Source organism: Lycium barbarum, chromosome 9 (genome assembly GCF_019175385.1).
Source record: "Lycium barbarum isolate Lr01 chromosome 9, ASM1917538v2, whole genome shotgun sequence".
In the NCBI taxonomy this organism is placed as follows: Eukaryota; Viridiplantae; Streptophyta; class Magnoliopsida; order Solanales; family Solanaceae; genus Lycium; species Lycium barbarum.
This window is the reverse complement of record NC_083345.1, coordinates 29,691,297-29,704,860: the sequence shown is the minus strand read 5'-3', so window position 1 is coordinate 29,704,860 and position 13,564 is coordinate 29,691,297. Positions and strand designations below refer to the sequence as shown.

The 13,564-nt window shown below is 36.2% G+C and overlaps 1 protein-coding gene across 6 annotated transcripts; it reads right to left on the bottom strand.

Annotated features, from left to right (window-relative positions):
• Positions 1-4,921: 4,921 nt before the first annotated feature.
• Positions 4,922-8,403, bottom strand: LOC132610922 (uncharacterized). 6 transcript variants are annotated; one of them, XR_009571371.1, is made up of 3 exons: positions 7,651-8,403; positions 7,074-7,207; positions 4,922-6,269 (listed from the first exon to the last, which is right to left on the bottom strand). XR_009571371.1 is itself a non-coding variant. In XM_060325331.1 (2 exons), exons 1-2 carry the CDS (start codon positions 8,170-8,172, stop codon positions 6,243-6,245), a joined length of 492 nt encoding a protein of 163 aa, XP_060181314.1. In that variant the 5' UTR covers positions 8,173-8,403; the 3' UTR covers positions 4,922-6,242. The 6 variants fall into 6 exon arrangements, 2 of the variants coding, with proteins under 2 accessions (XP_060181314.1, XP_060181315.1); XR_009571368.1 differs by having other exon boundaries at positions 7,708-8,403; XR_009571369.1 differs by lacking the exon at positions 7,074-7,207.
• Between the last annotated feature and the right edge of the window lie 5,161 nt (positions 8,404-13,564).

The window sequence follows — 13,564 nt, the reverse complement described above, 5'->3', positions numbered from 1 at the left end:
ACTTCATGAACTTCACTCTGGCTTTACTTTGTCTCAACACTCGTCACGTTCCAAAAAATATCCTTTCTCCAAGTCGGACCATCAACCCTAGTTTTTGAAATCTACCTGCTTTCCAATCCTCTCGTAGCTTATTACTTGAACTAAATCTTCATGATCATAAATTAAACGCATGCAACCATACATGCCCTTGAAAGTAACTCCCAAAAATCCACACTTGGGGCGACCGACACTTACGAATTTTAATGTATAGAACTACGGGGTGTAACAGAAAGAACTTGAGCGCACAGTGGCGTCGCTTTCTCTACAAGAGCGCCCACAATTCAAAGTATTAATCCCTGCGCCAGTTATTGCGCACGTAGCCCAAGTAATCCCTGCACCGTCTCGGAAAGAATTTGTGGTCCAAGTCGCTACTGCCCATGGAATTACCATATCGGAAAGGTGCTATACTCCCGAAGATCAAGCCCAAGGGGCACCTCGAAGAGAAGGAAATCAAAAAAGGGCAATTACTTAGGGTGAGGCTGAAGATTTATGGCGCCGGATGCAGCCCAAAGAATACTCCATTGTGGAGCACCTGAAGAAAACACCGACTCAAATCTCGGTGTTGGCACTTTTACAAAGTTTACCCCAGCACCGCTTGGCTCTGATGAAAGTATTTGAGGAAGCCCGCGTCCCAGCTGGGACGAGCAGTGAAAATATAGCCGAAATGGTTGCCCATGTTATGAAAGAACACCAAATTACCTTCACGGAAAAAGAGTTGCCCAAGGAAGGCACGGATCACAACAAAGCACTGCACATCACTGTCATGTGCCGTAACAAAGTAATGACTCGTGTGGTGATAGACAATGGAGCGGGACTCAATATTTGTCCCGAGTCTACCCTACCGCAGCTAGGATATGACCTTGGAAAGATTCGTCAGAGCCACACTAATATAAGAGCATTTGACAGAGGCCGATGTGATGCCACCAGAGTAGTTGACTTAGACATCCAACTAGTTCCAGCAAAATTCACTACCGAGTTTCAGGTTATGGAAATACCTGCCAACAACAATTTACTCTTGGGGAGGCATGGATCCACATGGCAGGGGCAGTACCATTTTCACTTCACCAGTCTCTGAAATTCGTCTGGGAAGAACAAGAGGTGATAATCCATAAAGACGCAAGCATGCATAATTACCCGGATAATTCCTTGCCTGTCATCGAAGCGGCACCCAAAGGAACGGATTTCCATGTAATGGAACTCATGGGGGCTGCCCACAAAATAGAATACCCCGAGACTCCCATGCCAGCAGTATATAAGATGATTGCTTCAACTATGCTCTTGAACGGGTTCGAACCCAGGAAAGGTCTGGGAAAGAATTTGCAAGGCATCACTGAGCCAATTCCCCTTCCCCAAGATAATTTTCGTTTCGGACTGGGATATGTCCCAACTGTGGCTGAGATACCTACCAAGAAGAGGCAAGAAGTCGCGGATCTCCGCAAACCCATTCCAAACCTGTACCAGTCATTCCCTAATCGAATGCCTATGTCGGCCAATGCTGACATTGAAGAAGGTATAGGGAAGCTATTCAAAGAAGAAGATTGCTCAATCATCTTAGAAGAATATGCAGAAGCGCCCACCATCAGAGATACAGATCCGGGCGAGCCGCTGTCCAATTGGACCTCTACCCCGCTACTAGCCCTCGGTAGAGAAAGATGAATTTATTTTGAAAATAGGGAGAATCGATCGAGGCCCGATTACTCATTTTTTATCACTCTATGTACCTCGTAATGTTTTCAAAAAACGAAAATGGCTTGACGTTGATCCAAGCCAGGACCACAGTTTGTACTTTTATTAATCTAAATCAACGAAAGCCTCAGTTTAATCAAAACAATTTTATTTATTTATTATGCATGGATGTTTTATACTAACATACTTTGCCTTTAATTTTCAGTAATAAAATTGATAAAAACAACCCTAAATGTCATAACATGTTGCGAAACGAATGAGTCAGGCAGCGTAGAGGAAGAAGAGTATGAGGAATACAACGAGATCACAATGTTACCTGAGGGTCTCGCGGAAGAGGTAGAGCAGTTAGAAAGTGAGCGAAAATCGAACATGGACGAAACAGAAGCCATAAACCTAGGTGACGAAGAGAATGTCAAAGAAACAAGGATAAGTGCGCACCTAGAGGCACCTTTAAAAGAAGAATTGATAAACATACTGAAGAAGTACGTGGATATCTTTGCATGGTCATACGCCGACATGCCAGGGCTAAGTACCAGCGTAGTATCCCACAGGTTACCTATCAATACGGGTTTCGCTCCTGTAAAACAGAAAACCCGACAATTCGTGCCAGATCTCAGTATCCGCATCAAAGACGAGGTAGAAAAGCAAATCAAGTCTGGGGTAGTAGAAGTAACCTCATACCCTACATGGTTGGCCAACATAGTGCCGGTACCTAAAAAGGATGGAAAGATAAGAATCTTTGTAGATTACCGAGATCTCAACAAAGCCAGTCCAAAGAATAATTTTTCACTACCAAACATCCACATACTCATAGATAACTGTGCCAAACACGAGCTATAGTCATTTATGGATTGTTTCGTCGGTTATCATCAAATCCTAATGGATAGAGAGGATGCAGAGAGCACAACCTTCATCACTCCATGGGGAGTGTACCATTACAAAGTGACGCCCTTCGGTCTAAAAAATGCCGGCTCAATCTACATGAGAGTCATGACTACCATTTTCCACAACATGATTCATAGAGAAATTGAAGTATGCGTGGACGATGTCATTATCAAGTCAAAGAAAAATTCGGAGCATACTACTTATTTGAGGAAATTCTTCGATAGGCTCCGATAGTTCGACTTGAAATTGAACCCGGTTAAATGTGCATCTGGGGTACCGGCCGAAAAATTACTCGGGTTCATAGTCAGCCAAAGAGGAATAGAGCTAGACCCGACAAAGATCAAAGCAATCCAAGAGTTACCTCCTTCCAAAACTAAGAAAGAGGTCATGAGTTTCCTGGGAAGGTTAAATTACATTGGACGATTCATAGCTCAATCCACCATCATTATGGAGTCCATCCTCAAGCTTTTGAAGAAAGACGCTCCCAAAAAATGTACAGAAGAGTGCCAAGAGGCATTTGATACTATCAAGAGATACTTGTCCAACCCACCAGCCTTGGTACCACCAAGGCTCGGGAGCCCACTGTTGCTATAATTATCGGTTGCTGAAAATGCCTTCGGTTGCGTGTTAGGACAACACAATGAAGAAGGGAAAAAGGAATGTGTCATCTACTACCTAAGCAAAAATTTCACTGCCTGCGAGGCAAGATATACGCTAGTGGAGAAAACCTGCTGCGCTTTAACTTTGGTAGCCCAGAAATTGAGACATTATTTGTCTTCCTACACCACCCATCTCATATCCAAGATGGATCCATTGAGGTATATCTTCCGTCTGCCCATGCCCATCGAAACATTGGCCAAATGGCAAATGTTGTTGAGCGAATTGAGCACCTGAACACGTGGTGAAGTGTTCCTATTAGACACATTCGGTTCAAATTTTTTTTTTTTTTTTTTTTTGTGTGTGTGTGTATTCTCAAATGCCCAGACACTAACCATTTAAATTAGGGGAAATTTCAGAAATGTACAATTCGCTGACTTATATTGCAAAAATATAGCCCCAAAACACTTTTATACAATGTTATACACTTATATACAAAAGTCATGTACATTATGTATATAGGTGTATGAAAGTGTATAATGTGTAGGTATATACAATAAAAGATATAATTATACAATATTATACACGAAAATACGCACTTACACACATTTATACCCAATTATACAATATTGTATAATTGGGTATAAACATAGATCTTTGGTTTTGAATAAGAATTGCACTTTTATACAAGACATATACATTATGTATATAGATGTATAACAATGTATAAGAGGTGTGTATGTGTGTTTACACACCTCCTATACACTATTGTACAATATTATACAGAAACTAACTCCAACACCACAAACGACGGAGCAGCAGCAGCCACCAGCCATCGTCGAAGTTCCGTTCTCCAGCGAACTCCAACACCACCAATGACGTCCGACAAGCAGCAACAGACTTTCTCCCTCTCCGTTTGTCCCTATCTCTCCCTCAACAAGATCACACCGGAGCTCCGGCGAAAACCACCAACCATACCACATCGCTCACCACCACCAGATCTGAGTGGATTTTCCGATGATCGAGAGAGAAGGTGCAATATAGAGAGCGAGAGAGAGGAGGCACAGAGAGATCTCGAGAGAGAGAGAGAGAAGAAGGAGAAGGAGGGAGTGGGTCATTTTTGTAAGATTTTAAAAAGTGGGCCAATTTTGGTATCATTGTTACGCTAATTAACATGCAGTGCAATTATTCCACCTCCTTTAGTTATATGCATTCACTTCAATAAGACAGAAATCCCGAGCATTTTTTATGAAGTTGATGTGTATAATTAAAGAAAATGACATATTTTATGTGGTTAACTTAACTATCTAATAGATTATTAAGAACATGCACAAAAGTTTTTTTCAAAATATGAACCAAAAGTGTCTAATAGAAGTACTTTATCTTTATCATGTATTCAGGTGTTCAATTGGCGTAGACCGTAGTTCGAGTGTCTAAATGCGATTGCTGATAGGTTTAAGGGGCTGTCAATATATTAGCCTATAATCTTCATAGTTTTTTTCCATTAATACTAAACATGCAATTCCTAGAGTGCCTTTATGCAACAGGATATTGTTTTTTTCAACAAAAAAAAAAAAAACTTCTCTTAACTTTTTTGGTAAAAATGGAGACACCTTTACCACTAAAATGTGGCCATCGAGAGTGACAGTACTTAATAGATTATATTGAGAAGACACCCCAAGCAGAAAGTAGAGTATATTGAGAAGACACCCCAAGCAGAATCTATTCCTGTCCCACTTGCAAAGAAAGAGTTAGCGAATAGTTCAACTTTAGTGTAATTTCAAGAGAGGTTATTTGGCTGCAAAAATACAGTGATGAGAATTCGTCATTCTTTCTCAAGATAAAAGGTGAAGCCTCTAGATCCATCCTTTTGTTGACATCATGGTGGTATGTGAAGCCTTAACTTTCACATCAGAGTAGACTATGATGTGTCATTGCCAGCAAGTGAAATGGCACATATTTGGTAGAGCGTGAAGCTAACATTTGCAAGACCCCACTTATCTCATCACCAGAATTATACTACTACCATCTACTTAAACTGTAGAAATAGCCAGAAAAAAAGAACTGGACCAGGTCCTGATTCATCAAAATCATTAGACAAGAACATAATCATGGTTGTGACGACACTTATTCTGATTTTAGCAAAGGAAATGAATTGCCAATTAAGTTGGTTTTGTCAATGTTATCCAATTGTTTCTTTAAGAGAACAATCTACCAGCAACCAAAAGAAAAGAGACGTCACACGTCTTCCTGGACTACCCTGGATGATAATGCAACTATACATAGTCCCACACTGCAATAATAGACTTCTGTCGAACATCCTAAAGCTACTTAGCGATCCATATCAAAGCTTCCACATAGGCTTCGGTCGAAGACTTATTTCTTTTTTTTTGGATGACAAGGGAACCCTTAGCCGCTATCCTTTGTGTGCGTACAGGGTAAACCCCGTCCTGCGCAATAGCCCACAAATCACATAGGAGAGATAACCCGCTCTAGGCAAGCCCCGTGCGACGAGCTCGACCCAGAAGGCAAATCCTTTTGAACTTGAGACCTCCATTATGGAAGCCCCATGCTCAGCCAACTGAGTCACCCTTGCGGGTGAAGAATTATAACTTAATGAGCATAAAAACATGGTTGGGAATGATAACAACACTACACTTCATGGTTAGGAGCGAAAATGACAACTAATTGTGTGATTTTTGTAAGGTCTGTTTTAGGGATTCGATTGTACTAAGTCTCACATAAGAGTATTACCATGACCACAGATTGGCAGCTCCAGAAAATCTTTAAAAACTGAGCAGAAATGACAGACTCACAGCCGCAAACCAGGTAAAACTAAGGTCCTCTCTTGGTTCCAAGATAATTAAACAGTGGGACACGTTACAGCCCTTGGACCAGTATGAACAAGATCAGGAGAACATAACCACGGGTATATTGAAGCCACATAGATTACTACAATCACCATAACATGAGAACCTTGTACAGAGCCCAACTACAGATGTTTCTCCACAATTTGTATCTTCTTCAGAACCTTTTCAGAATGGCTTAGCTCTTAAACCTTCCTATATGCAAAGAAGATTTAATCAACACTCTGTTAGTAAATAGTGACTGCAACAGAGTTCTACACTTAGGTACTGATGTACAGAAAAGGAGCATCCACCAAGCAATAGAGTACGAATGAGGAACTATGCAAATGACAACAGAGAAGAAAAAATCAGAGGAAATTCAATTATTGAAAGGATGGAACCAAGAAAGCTTCGATGGGACGTTATCAGGCAAGCGTAGAGAAGTGGGAACTAGATAAGAACAAGCCACAATTCAACAGGGATTAATCTGTTGGCAATTGGATTATGTGAGAAACATAATGACATTATGAAAAGAATTAGTACCACATACATAGGACAGGACTGCACATAGTTGAGAGATTGTTATCCCATTAGCAGCTGAATAATAATGATGATAATCGGCCTAAAGTGAAGTGTATCATTTGCAACAGATGATGGTAGAATCACCAATATCAACTGTTCTTAGGATACTTCTAACAGCAGAGGGCTGTATAATCAATTCTTTCTTAGACACAAGGAGCCATCTAAATTGAGTTTCACCTTATACATTCTTCCCCCCTTGATCATCACCGTGAATCTTTGTTAAACGAAATATAAGGATAGGGAAAATCAACTCAGTGGCACTACCATTGTATACTCTTTAAATGGTAAAAGCAATTTGAAATAGATGGCAGCCAAACAAAATCAGATAAACTAAATTTCTGATACAAAGAAAAGAATATATCTTTATATCAGTAAGATCACAGACATGAACCTCACAAAAAGAATAAAATTAAGGATCGGCCTTTGGCCATCACAAACCTCTATGCTTATAAAAACACAACGAGCAACTCAACCGCATTTGTGATTGTGACAAATTGCTATAATAGAAGTATAGGATGACTTTAACTGCTCATTTTTAAGTAAAAGCTTGCTCTTTTCTTCTTCCCCTCGGCCTATCATAAATTCCACACCACATTAGCAGCTAGTGAAAGCAATGATTTTACTAAATCTTGTTGAATATAACCATAGATTACCCCTCTAGATCCCAAACTAGCTATAGTTTATTACTCCTTGTGTCCCAAAATAAGTGTCGCTTTAGGAATTGAACACAAAAAATAGTACTAGTAATTCTTTCCAACTATACCCTTGTATTAAAGAACTACTACTTCTTAATAGTGACCAATTCTCAAGAAACATCTAATAAATAAGGGTAATTTAGTAAACTATGCCTTGTGTGGGCGTGAAATCAGCTAAAGCGACACGTATTTTGGGACGGAAGGAGTACTAAATTTTGTTGTGTAAAAGCGTAAAAGTAAAGGAAACGAGCAAAGCAGAATGATCATTCACATCCAAAGGGTACTCTATTTTATTTAAACATAAGATAGTTAAGATATACCCCTTTAGATAACAGAGCAACAACTGCGACATAAACTAGAGAGTTAATTTATTGTACAAGAATAAGGCGTCCAATATCACCAGCATCATCCACGTCATCTGTATCTTTAGGCACCGTAACCACCAGCACACCGTCAGAGTTAACGGCGGTAGCCAATTCCGGCAAAGTTGACGGCGGAAGACGGAAGCGCCACGTGTCGAGCTCAAATTCACACAAGGACGCATCAAAAGCGTTAATATTATCCCCTCGGATTACAATCTTAGTAACGCCAGGATAGATCTCAACTATATCAGCCCTAATATTATCCCCAGCAGTATCATCTGTAGGGATAATAAAACGCAATGAATCGGAGGTTTCTTGGATTGAAACATCGGTATCGGAATTAAAAGGAAGTTCAAGAACCTTCGCGAAGATATGGGGAAGTCGCCGTAGCTTCTTTTGACGGCTTGCTTGAGAGAGAGCTGAAGAAATGTCGTATTGTAACGTGATGTTGCGTTTTCTTGGTACTGGATGAACCTTCATTGTTTAAAGGGTTAGAAGAAAATAAGATGATTACTCTTTTATAAATATTGATCACTACAATTTTCAATTGCGAGGCTAATTTGCAAAGAATAGTGTAGTTGTTTATGGGTGTAACTGTAGTGGAAATTCTTGGCTTTGGATGGGAGAGAAAGAAGAGTGACAAGGGGGTTAATTGATGAGATTTGACAATTGAGAGATCGATTCGTTTTAGTTTCGGGCGAGTTTTATGGGGCCGAAAGGGGTGGAGCATAATTTCAATAATATATAATTCATCATCAAATATTAGAAAAAGAGTTAAAAATATCTTTTTATTTTAAAAAAAGAATTAAAAATATCTTCCGTTATGAATTTAGATTAAAATATTCACTCTGTTATTAAACTTTTCAAATATACCCCTCTTTTAATGAAAAATCTCAAATCCCACAAAATAACACGATTTCATTTTTTAAATTTACTCTATTATTTAATCCGGCCCCATTGAATAATACGATTGAATCAAAAAGATTAAGTTTTCCAACAAATTTGGGATGATTTAATAACCCAACAAAGTCTTGAACTAAAAATATTAATTTTTCCGATAAATTTGTAATGATTCAACATACCAACTTGAACCAATTTCCTCACAAAGATTAAATTTTTAGACAAATTTATAGTAATTTCACAAACCCAATAAAGTACTGAACTAATTTCTTCACAAAGATTAAAATAAAATTGACAGATTTATAGTAATTTCACAAACCAACAAAGTTTTGAACCAATTTCTTCACAAATATTTAAAAATTTGACAAATTTATAATAATTTCACAAAACCCAATAAATCTTTGAATTGATTTCTGTAAAAAAAAAAAAAAGACTCATAAGTTGGTAGATATTTTTAACAAATACTCCCATTCAATTATTGACTAATCTCATTAACTTCCACCAAAAAATTTTTATGTCTACCAACCTTTTAATTTTGTAAAAAAAGACTCATAGCTTAATTTTATTTATTGAATTAAAATTTGATCAATTGTTGTTGTATTGTTAGAAAGGTCTTTTAGTATTAATTTTGAGCCAGTTGTTATGAATTAGCGTATTAATTTTGTTATGAACTATTACTTGCTCATTTGGTAAGATTGTATAAGAATTAAGAATGTTTTGATAGTTTTCACAACTTGTGGGGTTTTTATGTCTATAAAAGAAAATACTTCTTAAAATATGCAAATTACATGTCCAAATATGATTTCAAATCATGTTTCAAACCATGATTTCAAACCATGTCCAAACGGGGCTATGATTCTCTTTTCTTGGGATTGGTAAAGAGATAATATTCCAAACATTTTGATAGTTTATCAGTACTTATTCACTTCATTTATGTTAGTTTTTCAGTAGAATTGATCCCAAAATTGAAATAAAGATGAAGACTTGATAAGCATTACATCAACTGGAATCGAAAGAAATTAATATGTACAGAGGAATGTAGACAACCAATAACCCAACTGATGCACTATTAAAACACTACTCTAGTTAATTGATTTGCCTAATTATACTCTAATAATTTTTAATCTCCTTATTACTAGAATTTATGGCCCTATTACTGCTGTAGATATAATATAAACATACCAATTGAACCAAATTTACCAAATCAGGGAATAATGAAGGAAAAGTTTTTTCCGGCCATATAGATGTCTTTCCATCTCCTAATTTCTGGGTTTCTCTCAGCTTGATTTGTTAAAATTAAGTAAAGACTTTATAATCCAGCTGAATATGTTTTGATGCTGGCACACTTCTATTGGATATAAAATGCAATTTGTACATTATAAAATCCTTTTGCAAATCAACATCATTGCTGGACCTAAATTCTACAATCTCCACTGGATTTGATTAAACTGCTTAGCCAAATAATTAGGATCTGATCTTATCTTTTCTTTTTTCTCGAAAGTTTATCTGCCAAAATTTATATGGTTAGTCGTTGATAGTCAAACTTAGATCAAATTACGCTGACTTCCCGTCAAACAGAACCTTGCCTCTAATTTTTCTTGGAGCAATAATTTTAAATAGGAAGCAAGAAGAGTAGTAATTTCTATGTCAATTCATGGAAATTTCTTTTTTTTTCCCCAAAATAAAAAAATTAGAAAAAACTTGTAATGCGTGTTCCATAAAGAGTGATTTTGTGCTATGCATTTTGACTTAGAGATTAACTTTTATGCACTAAAAATAAGTATAGGGGACATATAATAAATGAATTAATAATTTGAAAAATACCACAAATAACATGCTAAAAAGCTTAACAATATATTTCATCCGTTATTAGATGGATCGAAAGGTTAACATGGAAACATATACATATATATATATATCTTCACTTTTACTTGCTAATTAAACCAAAACATGACTATATATAGAGGTCCTTTTACTCTCAATCATTCAACCCCATCAATTTTTTAACCCAAATCAAGATATAAATAGATGTTTATTATCTTGTAAATTAGAAAAAACTTGTAATGCGTATTCCATAAAGAGTGATTTTGTGCTATGCATTTTGATTTGAGATTAACTTTTATGCACTAACTGGAAATAAGTATAGGGGACATATAATAATTAATAAGTGAATTAATAATTTGAAAAATACCATAAATAACATGCTAAAAAGCTTAACAATATATTTCATCCGTTATTAGATGGATCGAAAGGTTAACATGGAAACATATACATATATATATCTTCACTTTTACTTGCTAATTAAACCAAAACATGACTATATATATAGAGGTCCTTCTACTCTCAATCATTCAACCCCATCAATTTTTTAACCCAAATCAAGATATAAATAGATGTTTATTATCTTTGCTTATTTTGTGAACAGGACAAAGAAAAGGAAGCTGCGTGGATATTTCCAAGACAATTTATGTTGCTTGAATCAAATTAAGGGAAAATATCCAAGAAATTGCCATTGCATCAAATATGTCCAAGTTTCTTGTGCATGCGCCGCCTACACTTGCTCACCCAAGAAATACACATGCAGCCCCACATCCTATCCTGCCAAAATTTACCCGCATCCCCAATGTTTATATCAATTCAATAAATACATAATACATGTATCTAATACAATCATATCAACAAATCATAGCAAATTTATACAAGTTCTCAGTGGCGGAGCCAATTAAGGCTCACAGGGTTTCCGAACCCCCTCCCATAGGAAATTATACTATTTATACATAAGTTAAAATTATTTTTTATGTATATATAGTAGATATTGAACCCCTTTGGCTTCTTCGTATGTTTACTTCTTTATATACAGAACCCCCTTAGTAAAAATTCTGACTCCGCCAGGGCACGTTCTCATGTTATTTATGGCTTAATCATGCTAAATTAATACGATTTAATGTAAATAATGAGTGTTTTAAGTTCTTACACATATTCCACGCCTGACATATATATAAGATGATAAATGTAACACATTTCTTTAAAATTCAAACTCCGGAAATGGAGAACTTTTTTTATAGTACTCTGTTTTCTATAATGGGTTTATCCTGTGAATGAAAATAAATTAACTTCGAATACGAATTAGTCAGACAAAAAAAAAAAAATTGATGTTGCGCCTTGTATATATCGGAGTTGTTTTCTCAGAAGGTCACTCAACTATCGCAATTGTAACACAAAAGTCACTTAACTTTAGTTTGTAACTGAAAAGTCCCTTAACTTTTCTTTTTGTAACACAAAAGTCACTTAACTTTGTTTTGTAACTATAAAGTCATTCAACTGATTTTAGTCAACTTTTGTTGACATGGAATTTTTAAAAGTTAAATCCTTATTTACTATAAACTCACCCATATTTACCATCTAGTGACCCTCCCCACTAACCTGACCCGACTATCCAATAAATTTAGTGTAGGACTTGATGAGGATGTTTGAGAACTGATGAGTAGTGTAAATTTTGTAAAGCAGAAGATTAATATAGTAATTTTGAAAAAAAATTACTACTTCTTGCATTAACTAAGTGAATTGAAACGTTGATTATCGACGTGGCATTTACTTTCCCCGCAATCACGACCAACTTCTTATGGTATTCTTTTTAAAATTCAAGTAGCTGCTTGCTCAAGGGAATTGTATTCTGAACTCTAAATACATCATAGATGAAAAGAAGAACAAAGGTACAACTAGACCAGCTGATTTGCGTAATATTTTGTGAATAGAATGTATAAATTTTCTTGAAAAACTGTTAATACTTGCAAATAGCTTAGCAGTAGTGTCATAGTACCATATGAACTTGAGGCAAAACTTTAAGGCTTGAATAGGGAGGAGAATCCAGCACGTTACCAGTAAAATTTCAGTCCTTAGTGTTTTGTTATAAAAATTTGGATAGCGGGTCCGTTTAGTGGGGCGTATCACTAAATGGTAAAAATGGGTGTATTTATATTAAATAAGGATTTAACTTTTTTTTTTAAAATGCCACGTCAGCAAAAGTTGGCTAAAATGAGTTGAATGACTTTTATGTTACAAAAATGAAAGTTGAGTGACTTTCCAGTTACAAAATAAAGTTAAGTTACTTTTGTGTTACAAATATGAAATTCGAGTGACTTTCCAATAACAAAACAAAGTTAAGTGACTTTTGTGTTACAATTACGATAGTTGAGTGACCTTCTAGGAAATCAACTCTATATATCGGGGCAGATATAGGAGCTTCCAATCCATTTTAGCTGTAGTTAAAAAAAGTTTATAAAATGTACCTTTATGTTTGTAATTCTAGCAGCAATAATACTTCGCATTTATTGATTTAAATTTTTTCATTCTCCCTAACCTTATTGGCGTAACCTTGAAACAGGGCACACGGTTTTGGTTTTGACCCTTCCCGTTTAATTTCCTGCATGCAGGAAATTTCCATACTAGTTACTGTCATTTTGCCATATCTTTCCAAATTAATATAACACGATAGATGAAGTTCCATCAAAGCTTCAGCGTTTGCCTTTTCTCCTCTTATTATAATAATGATTTTTTAAGAAGGAAAAAAACATTCATACCCCACTAGCCCGACTATATATTTATTTCACTATTTGACGTTTGTCTTCGTTGTCTGAAAGCACTCAAAATAGTAAAACCTGTACGAATTGAAGACCGAAATACTTTGCTAATCGGAAAGTACGTGTTTAATTTTGTTTTATCACAAGTTGAATCCCTGTCAGCATTTGAGTTTGTGTATTAAATTATGATCAGTTAGTTGGTTTGGTACTGTACGTCGTTTATAGTATCTTCCACAGGTTACTTCTTTGTTTTTCTTCCTTGTCTCCTTTCCCTATTGGTTAGTAGTTATATATGCATGTCTTTTCTCTTATTTTATGTGATACCTTCCAATAAACACCGTGCATATGTCCCAGTATTTTATCTTCTTTTTTTTTCCTTTTGAAAGACGCCT